The sequence below is a fragment of the Oncorhynchus keta genome, chromosome 33 (genome assembly GCF_023373465.1).
Source record: "Oncorhynchus keta strain PuntledgeMale-10-30-2019 chromosome 33, Oket_V2, whole genome shotgun sequence".
Classification (NCBI taxonomy): domain Eukaryota; kingdom Metazoa; phylum Chordata; class Actinopteri; order Salmoniformes; family Salmonidae; genus Oncorhynchus; species Oncorhynchus keta.
In genome coordinates, this window is record NC_068453.1 from 17,208,946 (window position 1) to 17,231,970 (window position 23,025).

At 46.7% G+C, this 23,025-nt stretch overlaps 1 protein-coding gene and 1 pseudogene across 2 annotated transcripts in view; one reads left to right on the plus strand and one right to left on the minus strand.

Annotated features, from left to right (window-relative positions):
* Positions 1–2,925: 2,925 nt before the first annotated feature.
* LOC118366292 (enoyl-CoA hydratase domain-containing protein 3, mitochondrial-like) lies at positions 2,926–6,284 on the minus strand (annotated as a pseudogene).
* Positions 6,285–6,433: 149 nt separating this feature from the next.
* The window catches only part of LOC118366291 (solute carrier family 41 member 2-like), a 43,755-nt gene continuing 27,163 nt past the window's right edge, over positions 6,434–23,025 (plus strand). For both annotated transcript variants that reach the window (XM_035748846.2, XM_035748847.2), the window contains exons 1-8: positions 6,434–6,590; positions 7,487–8,131; positions 8,623–8,730; positions 15,579–15,650; positions 17,136–17,280; positions 19,039–19,185; positions 21,072–21,219; positions 21,334–21,413. In XM_035748846.2, the coding sequence (XP_035604739.2) occupies positions 7,613–8,131; positions 8,623–8,730; positions 15,579–15,650; positions 17,136–17,280; positions 19,039–19,185; positions 21,072–21,219; positions 21,334–21,413 (1,219 nt within the window). In that variant the 5' untranslated portion in view covers positions 6,434–6,590; positions 7,487–7,612. The remainder of the gene's footprint in view (positions 6,591–7,486; positions 8,132–8,622; positions 8,731–15,578; positions 15,651–17,135; positions 17,281–19,038; positions 19,186–21,071; positions 21,220–21,333; positions 21,414–23,025) is intronic.

The window sequence follows — 23,025 nt, forward strand, 5'->3', positions numbered from 1 at the left end:
AGCGGCGCAGGTCCTAATCCAGGCACTTGTCATCTCCCGTCTGGATTACTGCAACTCGCTGTTGGCTGGGCTCCCTGCCTGTGCCATTAAACCCCTACAACTCATCCAGAACGCCGCAGCCCGTCTGGTGTTCAACCTTCCCAAGTTCTCTCACGTCACCCCGCTCCTCCGCTCTCTCCACTGGCTTCCAGTTGAAGCTCGCATCCGCTACAAGACCATGGTGCTTGCCTACGGAGCTGTGAGGGAGGAAGTACCTCCAGGCTCTGATCAGGCCCTACACCCAAACAAGGGCACTCGTTCATCCACCTCTGGCCTGCTCGCCTCCCTACCACTGAGGAAGTACAGTTCCCGCTCAGCCCAGTCAAAACTGTTCGCTGCTCTGGCCCCTAATGGTGGAACAAACTCCCTCACGAGCCAGGACAGCGGAGTCAATCACCACCTTCCGGAGACACCTGAAACCCCACCTCTTTAAGGAATACCTAGGATAGGATAAGTAATCCTTCTCACCCCCCCTAAAAGATTTAGATGCACTATTGTAAAGTGGCTGTTCCACTGGATGTCATAAGGTGAATGCACCAATTTGTAAGTCGCTCTGGATAAGAGCGTCTGCTAAATGACTTAAATGTAATGTAAATGATGTCTTGCATTAGGAGGAACCCAGGGCCAACCGCACCAGCATATGGTCTCACAAGGAGTCTGAGGATCTCATCTCGGTACCTAATGGCAATCAGGCTACCTCTGGCGAGCACATGGAGGGCTGTGCGGCCCCCCAAAGAAATGCCATCCCACACTATGACTGACCCACCGTCAAACCGGTCATGCTGGAGGATGTTGCGGTCCCTCATACCACCCTCATGGAGTCTGTTTTTGACCATTTGAGCAGACACATGCACATTTGTGGCCTGCTGGAGGTCATTTTGCAGGGCTCTGGCAGTGCTCCTCCTGCTCCTCCTTGCACAAAGGCAGAGGTAGCGGTCCTGCTGCTGGGTTGTTGCCCTCCTACGGCCTGCTCCACGTCTCCTGATGTACTGGCCTGTCTCCTGGTAGCGCCTCCATGCTCTGGACACTACGCTGACAGACACAGCAAACCTTCTTGCCACAGCTCGCATTGATGTTCCATCCTGGATGAGCTGCACTACCTGAGCCACTTGTGTGGGTTGTAGACTCCGTCTCATGCTACCACTAGAGTGAAAGCACCACCAGCATTCAAAAGTGACCAAAACATCAGCCAGGAAGCTTAGGTACTGAGAAGTGGTCTGTGGTTACCACCTGCAGAACCACTCCTTTATTGGGAGTGTCTTGCTAATTGCCTATAATTTCCACCTGTTGTCTATTCCATTTGGACAACAGCATGTGACATTTATTGTCAATCAGTGTTGCTTCCTGAGTGGACAGTTTGATTTCACAGAAGTGTGATTGACTTGGAGTTACATGGTGTTGTTTAAGTGTTCCCCTTATTTTTTTGAGCAGTGTATGTTTATTGTCCAATAACATATTTAAAGTAATCCATCTACCTTGATAATCTGTTTGGACAATTTGCACATTTGGATCAAAATTACTGTTAATTAAAACCATCACCCCTTTTGAATTTCTTTGCCCATCGGATAAATACATTTCACCCCCCCAATCCCCCCAGTTCTTTTTCCACAAAACTGCATCTAAAATTGTTGAATGGGTTTCCTGTAAACAATAAGATATTATATTCCTTCTCTTTTAGCCAGGTACATACTGATCATCTTTTCTTATTATCTGCTATGCCATTACAATTGTAACTGGCTATACTTATTTCACCACTTACCATAATGAGACACAACTTTCAATTCTATTTATCAAAATATGTTTGTAAACGTACCATTAAAAAGTAACATGATGATTGAGTGTCTATATAGCTGTACCATGATATTTGCATTGCTACTCAGTAAACCTCCAATTGGTCCCCACCATTCCACCCGCTAAAAGCCCTCCTCATCCCGAGCTGGGCCATCATCCCAATGCCCGTCAGACCACCTCCGACCCCCCACATCTCATAGCCCTGAACAGACTGGGATCCATCCTTCGAAAGGGGCACACAGTGCCATTTACCAAATTAAAGTAGATCAACTGCCAAATGCATTTCCATCGCCCTCACCTCGATTTGTATTATATTTGGCTGTGGATCATCCTCTCGTCCCTAACATCTTTTACTCATTCGCAACAGTTGTGGGATACACACATACACCCACACACACTCAACCCTTTCCCCCCACACAACCATAAACTCACATTCTCAACAGTTGCACCATCCCAGAGCCCAACTCAAGAAAGGTCCTGATTTACAAATGCACTTACTGTTGCAGCTGCATGAGAAGGCCTGCAAAAATGGGCAGAAATTGAGAGATTTTATTAACCATTGTCACATCCTAGATGATGGAGGTCAAATGTACACCTTTTCCCTGAAACACCCACAATACGGTCACCCGTATTGACCATATTCCCAAGCATCTCCATGCAGTCAGACTTTTGATTTTGTGCCACCAGGGTCACAATAATATACCCCCTCTCTGAATGTCCGAGTGTGACCCCCTCCCCATGGGTTACTGCAGCTAGTGTTGCCAGCATTGCCACTGCCTGGGTGGGGGCACCCCACCGGAACTCCCACCGGCTAGGTACAAGGTCATCAAGGTTCTCATGAGCAGCTTTGAGAATTTCCTTGTATATTATGTTCTCCATTTAGGGGGCTTTGGCTTTGCAGGACCAACCCTGCCAGGCAGGCTCAGAATCTTGAGGGGGCAGTGCTGCTCTTGGTCGCTGACCGCATTTTGGCTGCATACAGACTGCTTACAGCAGGCCCATAAAACAGTTAGGGACTTCTCCTTAGTATCTGGGTCATTCAGGTGGGTGTAGGGTATAGGAGTGTGGACCGTACCATTAAATTAGGCTCATAAATAAATAATTAGATATCATTTATTTTAAAACTGTTCCACCATGATAGGACAATAAATAAATAAGACGTATAATTCATTCTAAAAGTATATCCATCATCTGAACAACATTGAAAGCCCTCTCATACCCCGGCTCACATCAATACATTGGTTCTGGGATATGCAACCATTTCATTAGTCAACTTTCCCAAACATAACAAATAAAAAATAAACACACCACACCATCCACACATACTGTGCCTTCTGTTTACATAGTTATCTTCACCATGTTCAATTAGTGCTTGTGTGTTCCAATTAGTTATGTGAAGATATATACAAAAGCTTTTTTTTATTTATTGTGTTGTTACAATCCATAACCGGGCTAGAATTATGTTTCATTATTTCCCTCATCTATGAGGACTTTGTCATTTTTAAAATAGCCATGGAGTAGTCTTTGTGTCTCTGAACAACTGGTTATCAATTTAGTTTATCAACGACGAGAGCCACTCGTTTTCCTTTTAATCTATTTTCTTTGAAAATTGGATACAGAACTGAAGAATAAAACTTACTACATTCCTCATGAGCTAAGTTTTAATTGTCGTATCCTATCAGAAACACAAATATAAGCTTGTTTTACACCTTTGTAAGCAATGTATAGCCTCAAAACACATTTGTATCTCATGGACGGTCAGTCCTTGCATCCATAGCTCTGTCTATGAATTTTAGAGTGGTGACATGTCTCCAGTCCCATCCATCAGCTTTTTACCAAATCAGTGGCGGAGTGAACGCTTTTTGATGGTCTCAACTGCTCCTTTAAACATTTACATTCTGTCTCACAAGAAGTGCCCAATCTATGTACTGTGTGAGTCCCTTGAACATGGGTGCATCTCAAGTATCTACCTTTCCAAGACCCTTCACCTCACCCCCTCCTAAGGGCATACATGAAGACAGCCCTGCAGTATCCCTTCATCAGAAGATCACTACAATAATCAACAGGGATTTAATTTCAAAATGTCCTCCTCGAGCATGTGTTCTGTGATGGGTTCAGGTCGAGTTTAACACCTCAACCATCCACAGGCTCCCTCTCCATTCCAGAGGCTGCTGATGTAACTGGTGTGAAATGGCTAGCATGTTAGTGGGGTGCGCGCTAATACGTTTAAATCGATGACGTCACTCGCTCTGAGACCTTGAAGTAGTTGTGGCTTTTGTGGAGCGATAGGTAACGATGCTTTGAGGGTGTCAGTTGTTGATGTGTGCAGAGGGTCCCTGGTTCGAGCAGGCCGAGCATCCCTCACCAGCCCATGCACCCCTCACAGGCCATGGTAGGCCAGCCCAGCAGACATCACTCGTAATTGGCCTTCTGTGCTTTGTTTGTCCACACAGGCTTCCGTTTCTCTATGAAGGCCCGTATCCCCTCCTGTCCGTCTCTGAGAGCCAGGTTATCCACCATGACACGAGAGGCTGTAGCATAGGCCGCATCCCACCCCTGGGCCATCTGTCTGGGAGAGGAAAAAAATGAAATTATGATTCAAATATGTATCAAACTACACATGTGTATAGTATTTATCTTTCTAGACAAAAGATTAGAGAGTATTTTGCTGTCTTTTTGCATGCAAGTGTATCAGTGGATATCCACTCAAACCAACAAAAACATCAAAACGTAATGCAAACAGGGAATGAATACATGGTAGGCAGAAGGGTTGAGTGCTACAGTGTGGTAAAACATCTGTGGGGTGAGACACACACACCTGTGGAAGGTGGCCTTGCCAAGGGCTACAACGGGCCGACTGGCCTGACAGACCCGCCGTGCGATGGCTAACGTCTCCTCCTCTAGACGCTGCTCAGGAACCACCTTACTGACCAGCCCGTGCCTCAAAGCATCCTGTGCCGAGATCGGGCTTCCTGTGAACAGCATCTCCATGGCGACCTGTAAAATATCAGAATATATCAGTGCTACAGAGTGTGTTTGTGTGCGTGTGTGTTTACCTTCTTGGGGACAGCTCTTCCTATTGCCACGGCTGGTGTTGAGCAGAACAGACCCACGTTGACCCCTGGCGTGGCGAAGGTGGACTTCTCTGTCACCATGGCAATGTCACAACTGGCATCCTGCTGCTGTGGCAACCCCATTCACCATGGCAATCACAGGCACAGGAATGTCTTGTATCAGGGTCATAACCTTAAAAAACAACAAGAGGTATGAGTGTGTTTGTAGATGAGAATGTGTGTACTGTATGTACACAGCCATCTGAAGAGCCCCAAATAGAAGACTCTATGGAGGACAATCATACACGACTGGAGCGATCGCCAATCATGATGATGATGATGATGTGTGTGTGTGTACAGTATATTTGTATACAGTACGACAGTGAACCACACCTCTGAGCAGGCCTGAAACACCTTGGTGTGGTAATCTCTGCCCTGTGCTGACGTCAGCTCCTTCAGGTCATGCCCAGAGGAGAACACTGGTCCCTTAGCTGGAACACACAAAACACAATACAACAGAGTTTATGAAGGGGGGACCAAGGGGCACATCTGATCATGGATCAGCACTCTGGTGGTATCTTACCTGATATGACGATGACTCTGAGGTCGTCGCTGTCGATGTCAGCCAGGATGTTGCTTCTCAGTGATTCCAGCATGGACAGAGACAGGGCATTCCTCTTCTTGGGGGTTGTTCAGGATTATTCTCCTGCACATGTAATTACAGTTACAGTAGCAAGAATCATTTAAAGAGGAACAGAAATCAATGCACAGTACCGAGCAATGCACGGTGTACCTGAAGTGTAATAGTGCGATTTTTATAGGACATACTGCTTACTAGCTAGATACACCATTTAACGTTTCAGGTGATCCGTTTATATATTAAAGAGATGGAAGCGCGTGCCCAAAATGGACAGTTTATGTACAATGGGCACACCTTTTGCAAAAGGTGGTCGCCGACCAAATGCATAAGTTCTTTGACCACAGGAATCAAACACTGACAGAGTTGTCAAGCTAGCTGGCTTTGTTAGTTTGCTGACAACTTGAATACCTTATTCCATTGTTTTGCTGTCTGACAGTCGGTGGCTCTGCTTGAGTTTGCGTGCAAAGTAACCTTGACCCAGCTAGAAGTGTAAACCTTCTGAGTTGGACAATATTAGCAGCTCGGTAAAACAAATTTCGAGTCATGTTTCGACTGTCCTTGCGTCAACATTTGGGTCACAGGTTGAAAACCTACATCCCATTGGTGTATAGCGCCTTCTACTGTTTCGGGGTGACAAAACTCAAAACATTGTCATACTTCCCTTTGGGTTAATGGATTATAAATTGACGAACCTGTATATTGATTGCAACTACTGCATGTATTATGTCATAACACAATACAATTTCAGAATAGCTATTTTGTAACAAGCGCATCAATGCAAAATCACAAACTGTGAATTCATATTTCAAATAACATATTTACGCATAGGAATCTGCGCCTATTTGATGTCCTTGACATAAATGACCTGAACTTATTGTATAAGGACACGACTGGTCCTGCTCGAGACATTCCTGCCAGATGTCGCGACAAGGTGTGCTCTGCGCCTGCGTACTACTAGTCTGTGTGGCACTTTTCCTGTGACGCGACGAGCTTAGTGTCAAAAAGGAAAAGGGCATCCTTCAGAGAAATCCGCAATTCCTTAAGTCAAGCGCATTTCCCCTGTATAGGTAAGCCTTTTTGCTTTTCTCCTGTTTGTTTAGCTACCTTGGAGGTACTACTAGCCAACTAACGTTATGTTAGCTCGCGTTAGCATCCATCAAGCTGTTTATGTGGCTAGATTTGCCTTGCCAGAAGAACATTTTGACATAGACGTGATAACGGTAATAAAACTATTATTTTCTTCACTTCCTTGTCAAATTCGCTTTTCAGTTTGCTACCCGTTCTATTGGTGTTAAAAACTTGTGAAATATCTATCCACCTAGACGCAGGATTTAGCTTTTAGCCTGGTTCTGACAGTACGTACGTAGACTGACAGACAGATTGATTTCTAACACATCAACCGTATTTTTCCTTTGCTGGTGCCACATGGGCCTCTCAAATGTAAAAACAATAATTTATTATGGAACTATCCATATGGCATAGCTTTCTACATTTTCCAAAATATCAATTTATCTGAGGAGAAAAGTTGTGTTGAATTATATTGGCTAGAGAAGCAGAGAATGTTGCTTATGTATTTCACTGTTTCAAGACTTGGTCATAAGCAGAGATTATGTTATGTCATTTAAAAATAAATACAATCATAGACGGCACATATGCACTTTGATATCATATTTGTGCAGGTTTTCAGAGACATTCAACCAGACATACAATAGGCCTACCTGAAAGCAACCAGATAGTGGGTTATTAATCAGCATGCATTGTGTAGACAGCTCCTCCTCTCCTCAGCCTCAGGGTCTTCTGATAACAGAACCAAAACAAGCAATGTAGGCTATCTAGTCTGTTTGAAATTAAATGTGGTTTGCCTTTGCCCCGGGTAGAATAGCTAGACTATAATTTGTGTTTGTTTCGCTTGCATGAGCTGGAGAGAACAGTGACAGTCTTTCTCCTTGGCTGGTCTCCACAGGGCTGATCGTAGTGGACATGGATGCCCCTCTTCCTATTTAACCAGCCCTGCCTGCCCTCTTTCACACTGCCCCGCCTGAATGAATGGAGATGAGACATTGCGGACTCATCAGCAGCATTGCTTAGCATGAACATCCACACACTGGGCGACTCTCTGGGCCCTAGCCTAGTGGTGCGTATGAGCGGAGCCGCCGGTGGCTGGAGCAGTCTCTCTCTGAAGCCAGTGCCTACCGGGTGGATCCCCTCTCTGTTCCAAACCATGGTCCCTACGGGATACACCAAGCTCCAGGAGGAGCGTGGTCTGGCCATGGGCGACCTGGGGCCCAAACCTGATGGGAACGGCTACCGGCCTGACCCCCCTCACCTGGAGGTGCGCCGGCACTCGGACCGGGTAGCGCGGACATCCGTTAGCCTGTCAGACGGTGGGGATGTGCGGTACTCTGAGACTGAGCCCATGCTCCCTGAGGGGACGCTCTCAGGGGAGGAGGGTGATGACGAGGAGAAGGAGGAAGAGGAGAGTCAGAGGCCCTCCACACGCAATATGCCCAAGGAGTCGCCTCTGGCCATGGCACTGCAGATCGTGGTGCCTTTCCTGCTGGCTGGTTTCGGCACGGTGTCAGCAGGGATGGTGCTGGACATAGTACAGGTGAGACTGGAATGGTAGAGCATAGGTCCTGTTGAGACTGGGGTGTGGGCTAGTGCATGTGAAGTTCAATTAGGTAGAGGTGGATTTGGCACAGTTTACATCAATTGGTATGTATTGTTTACTAATGACTCCATTCCATGTGTAGAGAGCTTTCAAGGAAGGTGATAAAGGGATATCTGTATATTGATATTACATTGTTAAAGGGATTATCATAGCCACTCAGCCAATACTAGTAGGGATAGGCTACTAGGTAGGAACCTATGACTCGAAGCTACGGCATTTCACCTTATTTTGATATAACATTTGAATGTAAATATTTGAATGGGGACAACTTTCTAATAAAAACAACCTGACACAGAACAAATAGTAAGCTCCCATCTGCTCTGTACTAGCCAGTAGCCAACAATAGACTATCAACAACAATGACATGTCTAATATCGCTGTCTCTTCTCCTTTCTTTCTCTCGCTCTCCTCCTCTTTCTCTCTCCCAGCACTGGGATGCCTTTAAGTACATTACAGAGATCTTCATCCTGGTTCCGGCTCTGCTGGGCCTGAAGGGCAACCTGGAGATGACCCTCGCATCCAGACTATCCACTGCGGTAAGACACAAACACAGGGAGGCGCTAGAGAGCGTGCTAAGGAGTAGACGTGCTTTGCTAGTGCTCCGCTCAATTTTGAAACAAATTCTTATTTATCTTAACCTCTTACAACCTATAACTTAAAACATTGTCTGGCAATATGACAAAGAGAAAAGGCACCAAAAAAGGGGGAGCTAAACAAGATAATTTGAATGAGATGGACAATGAACCAATTTCAACATCGCCGACCCACGAGGAGTTAGCTGAAGATGCTATCTCCCAAGAGTTCTCCACAGAACCTGCTCAGTGACCTACTGGCTGCTATAAACTCACTAAGCAAGAAGGTGGACACAAGGTTAGCTGATATCTCAAAGAGTATTGGGTCTTTGACTGAAACTGTGACGGCAGCCAAGGGCTGGGTGCATGAGGTTGAGCAGACGACAGTCGATCACGAGGCCAGGCTACAGGACAGAGAAACAGTGCACAACGTTCAAAAATGACAACAAAACCCTGAACGCCTGTTTGGAAATGCTTGAGTGGCATTCAAGACGCCAGAACATCCGAATATGTGGGATCCAGGAGGACACTGAGAAAGGGAAACCCACTGAATTTGTCTCAGAGCTTTCTGGCATTGCTGGGGAGTGAACACTTCACTTCAAATAGGCCATCCTGATCGACCGCACACACAGATCACAGGCAACGAAGCCGGCCAAGGGTGCGCAACCAAGGTCATTCATCGCACGGCTGCACTATCCCCAGACCAGGGATCTCATCTTCAAGCTGGCTAGTTAAAAGTTCCCCCTTAACTACGGAGCCAGAGTGTCTTTCTACCCAGATCTTACCTTGGAGGTGAGGAACCAACGGAAAGAGTATGATGAGTTACGCAAAACAAATGCAGGGCGGCAAACATCCGATATGGATTCCTCTTCCCAGCCCGGTTTAAGGTGACAGTCGAGGGATCAACACGTATGTTTGACAACCCTAAAGAGGCCGATCTGTTCTTGTCAAGCAAGCTCCCTGGCAGAGGATACAGAACAACTGTGCAAAGGGGACAGGACGACTGCACCGTATTGAGGGGAGAATGGATGGGGCCATGTATCGCGAGATCTTGGCTAACAACCTCCTTCCCTCAGTAAGAGCATTGAAAAATGGGTCGTGGCTGGGTCTTCCAGCATGACAACGACCCGAAACACACAGCCAGGGCAACTAAGGAGTGGCTCCGTAAGAAGCATCTCAAGGTCCTGGAGTGGCCTAGCCAGTCTCCAGACCTGAACCCAATAGAAAATCTTTGGAGGGAGCTGAAAGTCCGTATTGCCCAGCGACAGATCCTTCAGGTTTCAGAGCTGGAGACTGTCTGTATGGAGGAGTGGGCCAAAATTCCTGCTGCAGTGCGTCTCTCTAACTCTGCAATTGCATTGTCGGCTGGATTGGTCAGATATACCAGTCTAATTTTGATGCAAAAGCAAGAGGGGTAGCAATCCTGATAAGGAAAAACATTCCTTTTTGTTTACTCATCCTCGATTTCAGATCCTAATGGTCGGTATATTATTGTGGCTGGTACACTGAATTCGAAACCAATAACCGTGGTCAATTTATATGGACCCAACTTCGATGATCCATTATTTTTTCAAATGGTATTTAAGGCCATACCAAATATATCGGATACAAGTGTTATTGTTGGAGGTGACTTTATTTTGTATGTTAGATCCTCTTTTAGATAAACAGCTATCAAGGTCACTTCAACAATCAAATCCATGTGTTTCTAAATACATTGATGACAAACCTTAACATTGTTGATATTTGGAGACTGACCCAACAGATAGGGATTATTCTTTCTTTTCGTCAGTTCATAAATCATATTCCAGAATTAAATTTTTTGTTGGACTCCAAGCTGCGTTGGTAACCTATCACCCTATTCTAATTACGGACCACTCTCCTCTGTCCATGGTGCTGAAACTCAACAATATGTCTACAGGTCGGCGACTTTGGCGCTTAGACGCATACTTGTTGAAAGATGAGACTTTTTGTCAGTATTTGAAGGAGCAGATTGCCTTTTTCTTTCGGAGCTAACGACACAGGGGATGTTGACGACTCCACCCTTTGGGAATCTCTAAAGGCTGTGATTAGAGGTTTCATTATTTATTATACATCAGAGAGGAAGAAACGCTCCAATACTAGGATGAGAGTTAGGGGAACAGGAGAACGTTTTTAGGACAAATTCCTCGTATACAGTCCTTGAGAAGATAAAAGTTTAAATATGAATACAATACCATACTTTCGAAACAGGTTGGCTCTTTACTTGCTCGAACGCAACAAAGTTATTTTGAACTGGGTGACAAACCACAAATGATTAGCAAGACAGCAAAGGCATGTACAGGCATCTAGAGCTTTTCACAAAATAAAAGACAAAGGGTAAAATAGTAACAGATCCGCAGAATATTAATCATTTACATTACATTTAAGTCATTTAGCAGACGCTCTTATCCAGAGCGACTTACAAATTGGTGCATTCACCTTATGACATCCAGTGGAACAGCCACTTTACAATAGTGCATCTAAATCTTTTAAGGGGGTGAGAAGGATTACTTTATCCTATCCTAGGTATTCCTTAAAGAGGTGGGGTTTCAGGTGTCTCCGGAAGGTGGTGATTGACTCCGCTGTCCTGGCGTCGTGGGGAGTTTGTTCCACCATTGAGGGGCCAGAGCAGCGAACAGTTTTGACTGGGCTGAGCGGGAACTGTACTTCCTCAGTGGTAGGGAGGCGAGCAGGCCAGAGGTGGATGAACGCAGTGCCCTTGTTTGGGTGTAGGGCCTGATCAGAGCCTGGAGGTACTGAGGTGCCGTTCCCCTCACAGCTTCGTAGGCAAGCACCATGGTCTTGTAGCGGATGCGAGCTTCAACTGGAAGCCAGTGGAGAGAGCGGAGGAGCGGGGTGACGTGAGAGAACTTGGGAAGGTTGAACACCAGACGGGCTGCGGCGTTCTGGATGAGTTGTAGGGGTTTAATGGCACAGGCAGGGAGCCCAGCCAACAGCGAGTTGCAGTAATCCGGGAGATGACAAGTGCCTGGATTAGGACCTGCGCCGCTTCCTGTGTGAGGCAGGGTCGTACTCTGCGGATGTTGTAGAGCATGAACCTACAGGAACGGGCCACCGCCTTGATGTTAGTTGAGAACGACAGGGTGTTGTCCAGGATCACGCCAAGGTTCTTAGCGCTCTGGGAGGAGGACACAATGGAGTTGTCAACCGTGATGGCGAGATCATGGAACGGGCAGTCCTTCCCCGGGAGGAAGAGCAGCTCCGTCTTGCCGAGGTTCAGCTTGAGGTGGTGATCCGTCATCCACACTGATATGTCTGCCAGACATGCAGAGATGCGATTCGCCACCTGGTCATCAGAAGGGGGAAAGGAGAAGATTAATTGTGTGTCGTCTGCATAGCAATGATAGGAGAGACCATGTGAGGTTATGACAGAGCCAAGTGACTTGGTGTATAGCGAGAATAGGAGAGGGCCTAGAACAGAGCCCTGGGGGACACCAGTGGTGAGAGCGCGTGGTGAGGAGACAGATTCTCGCCACGCCACCTGGTAGGAGCGACCTGTCAGGTAGGACGCAATCCAAGCGTGGGCCGCGCCGGAGATGCCCAACTCGGAGAGGGTGGAGAGGAGGATCTGATGGTTCACAGTATCGAAGGCAGCCGATAGGTCTAGAAGGATGAGAGCAGAGGAGAGAGAGTTAGCTTTAGCAGTGCGGAGCGCCTCCGTGATACAGAGAAGAGCAGTCTCAGTTGAATGACTAGTCTTGAAACCTGACTGATTTGGATCAAGAAGGTCATTCTGAGAGAGATAGCGGGAGAGCTGGCCAAGGACAGCACGTTCAAGAGTTTTGGAGAGAAAAGAAAGAAGGGATACTGGTCTGTAGTTGTTGACATCGGAGGGATCGAGTGTAGGTTTTTTCAGAAGGGTGCAACTCTCGCTCTCTTGAAGACGGAAGGGACGTAGCCAGCTGTCAGGGATGAGTTGATGAGCGAGGTGAGGTAAGGGAGAAGGTCTCCGGAAATGGTCTGGAGAAGAGAGGAGGGGATAGGGTCAAGCGGGCAGGTTGTTGGGCGGCCGGCCGTCACAAGACGCGAGATTTCATCTGGAGAGAGGGGAGAAAGAGGTCAGAGCACAGGGTAGGGCAGTGTGAGCAAAACCAGCGGTGTCGTTTGACTTAGCAAACGAGGATCGGATGTCGTCGACCTTCTTTTCAAAATGGTTGACGAAGTCATCTGCAGAGAGGGAGGAGGGGGGGGGGGGATTCAGGAGGGAGGAGAAGGTGGCAAAGAGCTTCCTAGGGTTAGAGGCAGATGCTTGGAATTTAGAGTGGTAGAAAGTGGCTTTAGCAGCAGAGACAGAGGAGGCAAATGTAGAGAGGAGGGAGTGAAAGGATGCCAGGTCCGCAGGGAGGCGAGTTTTCCTCCATTTCCGCTCGGCTGCCCGGAGCCCTGTTCTGTGAGCTCGCAATGAGTCGTCGAGCCACGGAGCGGGAGGGGAGGACCGAGCCGGCCTGGAGGATAGGGGACATAGAGAGTCAAAGGATGCAGAAAGGGAGGAGAGGAGGGTTGAGGAGGCAGAATCAGGAGATAGGTTGGAGAAGGTTTGAGCAGAGGGAAGAGATGATAGGATGGAAGAGGAGAGAGTAGCGGGGAGAGGTTGGGACGGCGTGATACCATCCGAGTAGGGGCAGTGTGGGAAGTGTTGGATGAGAGCGAGAGGGAAAAGGATACAAGGTAGTGGTCGGAGACTTGAGGGGAGTTGCAATGAGGTTAGTGGAAGAACAGCATCTAGTAAAGATGAGGTCGAGCGTATTGCCTGCCTTGTGAGTAGGGGGGAAGGTGAGAGGGTGAGGTCAAAAGAGGAGAGGAGTGGAAAGAAGGAGGCAGAGAGGAATGAGTCAAAGGTAGACGTGGGGAGGTTAAAGTCGCCCAGCACTGTGAGAGGTGAGCCGTCCTCAGGAAAGGAGCTTATCAAGGCATCAAGCTCATTGATGAACTCTCCGAGGGGACCTGGAGGGCGATAAATGATAAGGATGTTAAGCTTGAAAGGGCTGGTAACTGTGACAGCATGGAATTCAAAGGAGGCGATAGACAGATGGGTAAGGGGAGAAAGAGAATGACCACTTGGGAGAGATGAGGATCCCGGTGCCACCACCCCGCTGACCAGAAGCTCTCGGGGTGTGCGAGAACACGTGGGCGGACGAAGAGAGAGCAGTAGGAGTAGCAGTGTTATCTGTGGTGATCCATGTTTCCGTCAGTGCCAAGAAGTCGAGGGACTGGAGGGAGGCATAGGCTGAGATGAACTCTGCCTTGTTGGCCGCAGATCGGCAGTTCCAGAGGCTACCGGAGACCTGGAACTCCATGTGGGTCGTGCGCGCTGGGACCGCCAGATTAGGGTGGCCGCGGCCACGCGGTGTGGAGCGTTTGTATGGTCTGTGCAGAGAGGAGAGAACAGGGATAGACAGACACATAGTTGACAGGCTACAGAAGAGGCTACGCTAATGCAAGGAGATTGGAATGACAAGTGGACTACACGTCTCGAATGTTCAGAAAGTTAAGCTTACGTAGCAAGAATCTTATTGACTAAAATGATTAAAATGATACAGTACTGCTGAAGTTGGCTAGCTGGCAGTGGCTGCGTTGTTGACTTTGTAGGCTAGCTGGCAGTGGCTGCGTTGTTGACACTACACTAATCAAGTCGTTCCGTTGAGTGTAATAGTTTCTACAGTGCTGCTATTCGGGGCTAGCTGGCTAGCTAGCAGTGTTGATTACGTTACGTTGCGTTAAAAGAACGACAATAGCTGGCTAGCTAACCTAGAAAATCGCTCTAGACTACACAATTATCTTTGATACAAAGACCTATGTAGCTAGCTATGTACTACACAATCAAACAAATCAAACCGTTGTGCTGTAATGAAATGAAATGAAAATGTGATACTACCTGTGGAGCGATAAGTGCGGAAGTTCTCGGTAAGACTGTTGGCTAGCTAGCAGTGTCTCCTACGTTAAGGACTAGCTGGCTAGCTAACCTCGGTAAATCACTTAAGACTACACACTCTAAACTACACAATTATCTTGGATACGAAGACAGCAAAGACAACTATTCAGTTCAGTGAATGTCAGACACAACCGAGTACATTTTAAGGGGATACACAGGTTACATTACTCAAGTGTATTTCTGTCTCTCGCTCCCATCTTACACATGCACCGTTACACTCTGGTTCTCCCATCTTACACATACTCTCACACACACACCATTACACTCTGGTTCTCCCATCTTACACATACATCGTTACACTCTGGTTCTCCCATCTTACACATACACTCTCACACACACCATTACACTCTGGTTCTCCCAACTTGCTTCCTCGCTTTTTTTCCTCCCTCTCTTTCTCCCCCTATTCAAATGATCTGGGGTTTGAGAAGTTGATGAAGTGATTGGACAGAATTCTCTCTTTGTTCAGTTTGGCCCGTTCCTCCCCTGCCTCTTTCCTCACAGATACACATTCACATCATTCTGTTCGGTCTCACACAGAGAAACTCAGTGTTGTGTTTCACTTGTTCCCTCAGCTCACTCCCTGTTCACTGAACGAGAAACTGCTAAGCTCTGCATACTTTTGCTAAGTGAACAAGAACAGTCATAAACCTTCCCATCTGAAACAATGCACTCAATTGAACATTTTGTTTAGTTTAATCATATTTGTAATCTGATTAGCGGTTCCTGCAAACTGTTCAAAGTAGTTATTAATCAGTTTTTTTTGGGGACAGGTTATTTGTGTAGGAGATTCAAGTGAATATTGAATCATTTGAGTTGCTGATTGTGGTCTGTCACTGTGCAGGTGAATGTGGGGAAGATGGACTCTCCCATAGAGAAATGGAATCTGATCATAGGAAACCTGGCGCTAAAACAGGTAAACACACACACTGTCCGCCTCATAGTGAGCAGCAATGTTTTTTGCCACTGAGCAAATTTCAGAGCAAACTTGAACGTTGTGAAAATGTTGTACAACTTCCAGCATGTGTTTCATGTGAACACTGAGGCTGTACCCGCTTTAAGTTAGTTATAACAGTGGCCAAGTAAGCTGCTATGGATGTTTGATCTACCAGTGGCCTACCATCAAACTATGGAGAAAATGCACCCATTACATTTTCTTGGAAATAGCTGTCCTATCATTCATCCTACAGTAGCAGGCAATGTGTCGTGTTCAATGTAGGCATACATTCCATTATATTTTTGAAAAAACATGCAGGGCTTGACATTAAACTGTTTATCCACTTGTCCGTCTGAAAGGGAGGTGACTGAAAATGTTGTTGCTTGATGCAAGAAACCACTTTACAAAATAAATAAAAATGTATTATTATTCCCATGCCATTATTACAGAGAATCAGACAAATTATGCTACCATCTGCCTATTGGTTACTTAGCTTATTCAAGCCTGTCTCAAAATACTACACTGCCCCTTTAAGACAAAAAAAGCTTTTCAAAGAAGTCTAGAAATGTACACGTTTTGTGCTCTCATAAGCAATCACACCTCTATTGCTGACTACAAATTATAACTGGGCTAATAACTCATTAACTAGCAAAGGAAATTAACAGAATGTGCAAGTGGCTACATGCAACTCTCGTTTTGATCTCAAAATCTACTCATGACCGCTCATACTGTAAACGCTGTCCAGTACAAAGTAAATGGTTTTAAACATTTTGAAATCTCACAGTATCAACTTTTCTGTAGCTTTCTGTTACGCCTTCTACGTTACTGCAGACATGGTAATCTGAGCCATCTGATTGGCCAGCGGTAGGCCTATAGTGCACTTGATTGGCTCTCCAGGCCAGATACATGAAATGGTTCAAAATGGCAACAGTTCACCCACCAGGCGTGCAGGGCAGCTGAATCGGGTTCACCTACCGCCAACAGCCCGAGACCAAAATAAATTAAAATGGGCACTTTTAGCTTTATCGTTGTTTTTTTTACAGAAATCTTTTGCAATCAACTAGGAATGCCTGGGTGAACACTGCTCAACTTATGCCTGAGCGAACACTGCTCTAGAAAGTTGAGTAAAGTTCAATCTCATGCTTCTCACAGTGAGCTAATATTTGTTCTGTGTGGCAGTCCCGGGGGAGCTGCGCGCCCGTGTTCGTCTTAGAGGGATCATTGGCGAGCGGTTTTGAATTTGTGCCCTTATCTCCCGATCTGTTTATCTGCGTAGTATGTGTACTTCTGGTTAGTACTTGTGGTAATTATTGACTGAGTGTTTTAATGTTGATCGTGTATCATATAATAGGAAAACATTGTTAAAACAGGTTGATGTTATTCCTGTTAACCCTTCCCCCACACCTGTCCCTTTCTCTCCTAAGTTCCTTCTCCCTCTGTCATCCTCTCTCTCTCTCCTTCTAGGTACAAGCTACAGTAGTAGGCTTCCTGGCAGCAGTGGCGGCAGTGGTTCTGGGTTGGATCCCAGAGGGGAAGTTCCAGATGAGTCATGCCGTTCTGCTCTGCTCTGCCAGCGTGGCCACTGCCTTCATAGCCTCTATGCTGCAGGGTACAGACACACACACACACACACACAAATAGATAAGGACACACACATGTACTCTGATATGGAATGTGCGCATTCAGACAATCAAACAGTCACAGCCCAACATATTATCGCCTACTGCTGATGGGTCTCATGCTATATACACTGCTCAAAAAAATAAAGGGAACACTAAAATAACACATCCTAGATCTGAATAAATGAAATATTCTTATTAAATACTTTTTTTATTTACATAGTTGAATGTGCTGACAACAAAAATCACACAAAAATGATCAATGGAAATCAAATATCAACCCATGGAGGTCTGGATTTGGAGTCACACTCAAAATTAAAGTGGAAAACCACACTACAGGCTGATCCAACTTTGATGTAATGTCCTTAAAACAAGTCAAAATGAGGCTCAGTAGTGTGTGTGGCCTCCACATGCCTGTATGACCTCCCTACAACGCCTGGGCATGCTCCTGATGAGATGGCGGATGGTCTCCTGAGGGAGCTCCTCCCAGACCTGGACTAAAGCATCCGCCAACTCCTGGACAGTCTATGGTGCAACGTGGTGTTGGTGGATGGAGCGAGACATGATGTCACACATGTGCTCAATTGGATTCAGGTCTGGGGAACGGGCGGGCCAGTCCATAGCATCAATGCCTTCCTCTTGCAGGAACTGCTGACACACTCCAGCCACATGAGGTCTAGCATTGTCTTGCATTAGGAGGAACCCAGGGCTAACCGCACCAGCATATGGTTTCACAAGGGGTCTGAGGATCTCATCTCAGTACCTAATGGCAGTCAGGCTACCTCTGGCGAGCACATGGAGGGCTGTGCGGCCCCCCAAAGGAATGCCACCCCACACCATGACTGACCCACCGCCAAACCGGTCATGCTGGAGGATGTTGCAGGCAGCAGAACGTTCTCCACAGCGTCTCCAGACTCTGTCACGTCTGTCACATGTGCTCAGTGTGAACCTGCTTTCATCTGTATAGAGCACAGGGCGCTAGTGCCGAATTTGCCAATCTTCGTGTTCCAAACGTCCTGCACGGTGTTGGGCTGTAAGCACAACCCCCACCTGTGGACATCGGGCCTTCATACCACCCTCATGGAGTCTGTTTCTGACCTTTGAGCAGACACATGCACATTTGTGGCCTGCTGGAGGTCATTTTGCAGGGATCTGGCAGTGCTCCTCCTTGCACAAAGGCGGAGGTAGCGGTCCTGCCGCTGGGTTGTTGCCCTCCTACGGCCTCCTCCACGTCTCCTGATGTACTGGCCTGACTCCTGGTAGCACCTCCATGCTCTGGACACTACGCTGACAGACAGCTCGCATTGATGTGCCATCCTGGATGAGCTGCACTACCTAAGCCACTTGTGTGGTTTGTAGACTCAGTCTCATGCTACCACTAGAGTGAAAGCACCGCCAGCATTCAAAAGTGACCAAAACATCAGCCAGGAAGCATAGGAACTGAGAAGTGGTCTGTGGTCACCACCTGCAGAACCACTCCTTTATTGGGGGTGTCTTGCTAAATGCCTATAATTTCCACCTGTTGTCTATACCATTTGCACAACCGCATGTGGAATTTATTGTCATTCAGTGTTGCTTCCTAAGTGGACAGTTTGATTTCACAGAAGTGTGATTGACTTGGAGTTACATTGTGTTGTTTAAGTGTTCCCTTCATTTTTTTGAGCAGTGTATTAGTAATAAACACACACATGGAAGGTTGAGGTATGTGCAGGCGTGTCGCCCTGACCTCTGTACCATCTGAACCCTAGGCTTCATCATGGTGGGAGTGATCGTGGGCTCCAAGAAGACGGGCATCAACCCCGACAACGTGGCTACGCCCATCGCCGCCAGCTTCGGTGACCTCATCACCCTGGCCATCCTGGCCTGGATCAGCCAGGGACTCTACAACTGCCTGGGTGAGAGGAGGAGGGTTTGGACTAGATACTTCCAGATGGAAATAAGACACACAAGCAGTCAACTATTTTTTGACCCTCTATATTGAGTTCACAATCCTTCACTTCATCCTTCCTCTGTTTGTTTTATTTCCTCTTGAAAAATGGTGAATAATATATCTGTCCAACAGTGTAAAGAAATGGTCCATTTCGAATCAGACTGCATTGTTCAACCACTAGATGGCACTCTTACGCTGTTATTTTCATCAGAACAGACCATATCTTTCTCTCCCTCGCTTTCCCTCTCTCCATCTCCCACTCCATAGTCCATATTTAATATATGCCATGCCCAGCCTCACACGCGCTTCCTTGTGTTACATTACCCAATACAGTGGACCAGCAAGCGTTTCCCTTGGAAAGTGTATTTTACTAACCTTGATGTGTCTGGGCCCTATGAAACAAGAATGCATCACCAGACCAGAGACTCCAGAACTATGAAAGGCTACAGTAAAACATCTGAGATAATTTAATACAAGAGTTGTTCATATTTTCATACCAGCTCAGTAAATCTGTCTGGCCTTGCCTGGTGTTGTAGGATAGGTTGTGTTCCAAATGACACTCTATTCCCTATGGGCCCTGGTCAAAAGTAGTGCATTACATAGAGAATAGGGTGCCATTTGGGATGTTACCACAGAGGACAGTGTCTCTGTTGTAAGGGCCAGCCGTGTCCGTCCCGTCCGCTGTGTTCTGCCTAATTGGACTAATGTGCAGTTTACTCATAGCTAAAGTGAATCATTTTAACCTGATGGTGTACAGAGATATCCAGGAGACTCTATCCCAAATATATATATACCCACACCCAATGCCACGAGCCAAGTCTAAACCCAGGGACTGGTGGGTATACCTGTGTCATCATGACTGGGACTATTACCCAATTCTACCCACTGTGACTACATGGAACTCCCTTCTCTGGGTTTTATATCTATGTCTTCAGGGGGTTGATGATGAGGGCCGTTAAGTGTGTGGAATGGGATCATGGTGAGATGAACATCTGGTAAGGAGAAGGGGATGATGGCGTTACATATCTCACTACTAGGCACTAAGCAGGTGTTTTCCCCTTCTCTATTCTCCAACATCACTGATTTAGAGCTGTAATAATCATTAGAGTTGTAAACCCGCACAGGTGTGTGCGCATGCACATTTCAGTATAAAGTAGACCCCTCCAAGGATAGTGTCTTGCTAGGAGTGAGGATCTATTTCTCAGGTCTTTAAAGTTAGATGTCCTGTAGCTACTGTACTGAGTCATACAAATACAGTACCTCTCCTTGTTTGTTATGAATCTGTTGTTTTCTTGCTCGGTGTCATGCTGTCTTTCCTGGGGAGAGACAGTATCTCCCCATGCTCTGTGTCATGCTGTCTTTCCTGGGGAGAGGAGATGCAGTATCTCCCCCCTGCTCTGTCAATCCACATGAAGCTGAAGCTGATAAATTGTGTTTGTTGTTTTGTTGTTGTAACTCCCACCAGTTGTTTCACTCTGGGGATTACATCTGTTTTTAATTCTCCCCTTTCCTCTCTGCCTCTCTCTCTCTGCCTCTGTCTGCCTTCGTGTACATATTTACCTCTACACATTGATTTGGTACTCCCTGTATATAGCTCTATTCTTGTGCGTAGCTCTATTCTTGTGCGTAGCTCTATTCTTGTGCGTAGCTCTGTTGTGCGTAGCTCTATTGTTGTGCGTAGCTCTATTGTTGTGCGTAGCTCTATTCGATCTTGTCTCATGTATTTTTTTTCCTTTTGTGTTAGTTCTGCATCGTTGGGAAATGTTCTTAAGCAATATTTTCACTGTAAAAGTCTGCACCAGTTGTATTTGGATCATTTTGATTTGTGTCTCTCCCTCTCTGTCTCTGTAGACTCTCACCCGTACGCGTCGTCCCTGGTGTGTGCCTTCTTCCTTTCTCTGACTCCAGTGTGGATGGTGATCTCCTCCAAACACCCGGCCAGCCGCACCCTGCTCTACTCCGGCTGGGAGCCTGTCATCACTGCCATGGTCATCAGCAGGTGTGTGTGTGTGTGGATGCACTCGCTCACTGTCAGAGAAGTAGCAGACTATTGCACATTCACGTGATCAGAATAATAGCACCATTTAATGTGTGAATGTTCTGTGCTCTGCAGTATCGGAGGTCTCATCTTGGACAAAACCGTGTCTGACCCGAACCTGGCTGGCATCGTGGTGTACACCCCTGTCATTAATGGTGAGACGCAATATCACTGACTGATTAGACACTCTGTGTGGGTTTACAATGTGACTGACACACTGTGTGGGTTTATAATGCGACTGACGCACTGTGTTGGGTTTACAATGTGACTGACACACTGTGTGGGTTTACAATGTGACTGACGCACTGTGCAGGTTTACAATGCGACTGACGCACTGTGTGGGTTTACAATGCGACTGACGCACTGTGTGGGTTTACAATGCGACTGACGCACTGTGTGGGTTTACAATGCGACTGACGCACTGTGTGGGTTTACAATGCGACTGACGCACTGTGTGTACAGCACTGTTCTAAACTCCTAACCCTAACCTCTTTAAGGAATACCTAGGGTAGGATAAGTAATCCTTCTCACCCCCCTAAAAGATTTAGATGCACTATTGTAAAGTGGCTGTTCCACTGGATGTCATAAGGTGAATGCACCAATTTGTAAGTCGCTCTGGATAAGAGCGTCTGCTAAATGACTTAAATGTAAATGTAATGTAAATGTGTGGGTTTACAATGCGACTGACGCACTGTGTGGGTTTACAATGCGACTGACGCACTGTGCGGGTTTACAATGCGACTGACGCACTGTGCGGGTTTACAATGTGACTGACGCACTGTGCGGGTTTACAATGTGACTGACACACTGTGCGGGTTTACAATGTGACTGACACACTGTGCGGGTTTACAATGTGACTGACACACTGTGTGGATTTACAATGTGACTGAATTTACATTTAAACTTAGAAAAATAGTGAGTAAGGGACTAAACACAAACGTCTGTCTCTATATCACTGCTACTGTCACCCTCCTCCCATCCTTACCGGGGGACCGTTGCCAAGGCTGTTGCTGGCATTTTGACAACCGGAGATCAGCTTTTAATTAAACATTGTTAATGAGAGACATTTAACGCAATGGAAGGAGACTGTGTGCCTCTAATCGATGTTACTGCTGAGATGTCAACAAATCAGGAAATGGCTGGGTGATCTGGGAAGTGTGTTTGTGTGTGTGTGTGTGTCAGGGTGTGTAGGGGGACCACACAGACAAATGATTCTGGGGGCTGTAAAAGGGAGGTTTCATCACCAACCCTGTAACTATCTGTGATTTACAACACATAGTGGTTACTATCTTATAGGGAGGAGGAGATGAATAGACTGAGCCTTTGATGCTTTCACTCTGAACATGCACAGATCCTCTCTTCTAAACTAGAGACCGAATATAAGAAGAGAGATGAGTGAAGCTGGGAAAGGAGCGGGATGGGAGACTGGAATGGGAGAAAGGAAAATGGAGATTAGATGTGGAGAGGCAGACAGACAGTCTGTTGTCCCAGAGCTACTCCGATGGGGAGGGAGACCGGACCCCCTGTGGTCTACCCTCAACCCACCCCTCCTCTCCCGCCGTGAGACCCAGTGACCCAAATTACAGCAGCTAGCCCCCCTGCTGAGGTGGAACCACCACACTCCCCAGACCTCTGGAGAGGAGGGAGGAGAGGGATTGATTAGTGGACTGGAGATGGGTGAGGGGTGCAATGAAAGTGAGGGATGTGGGTGGAATGAGAAGGGGGGTGATTAGGCACAGAGGAGTGTGAGAGATGAAGAGGGTGGAA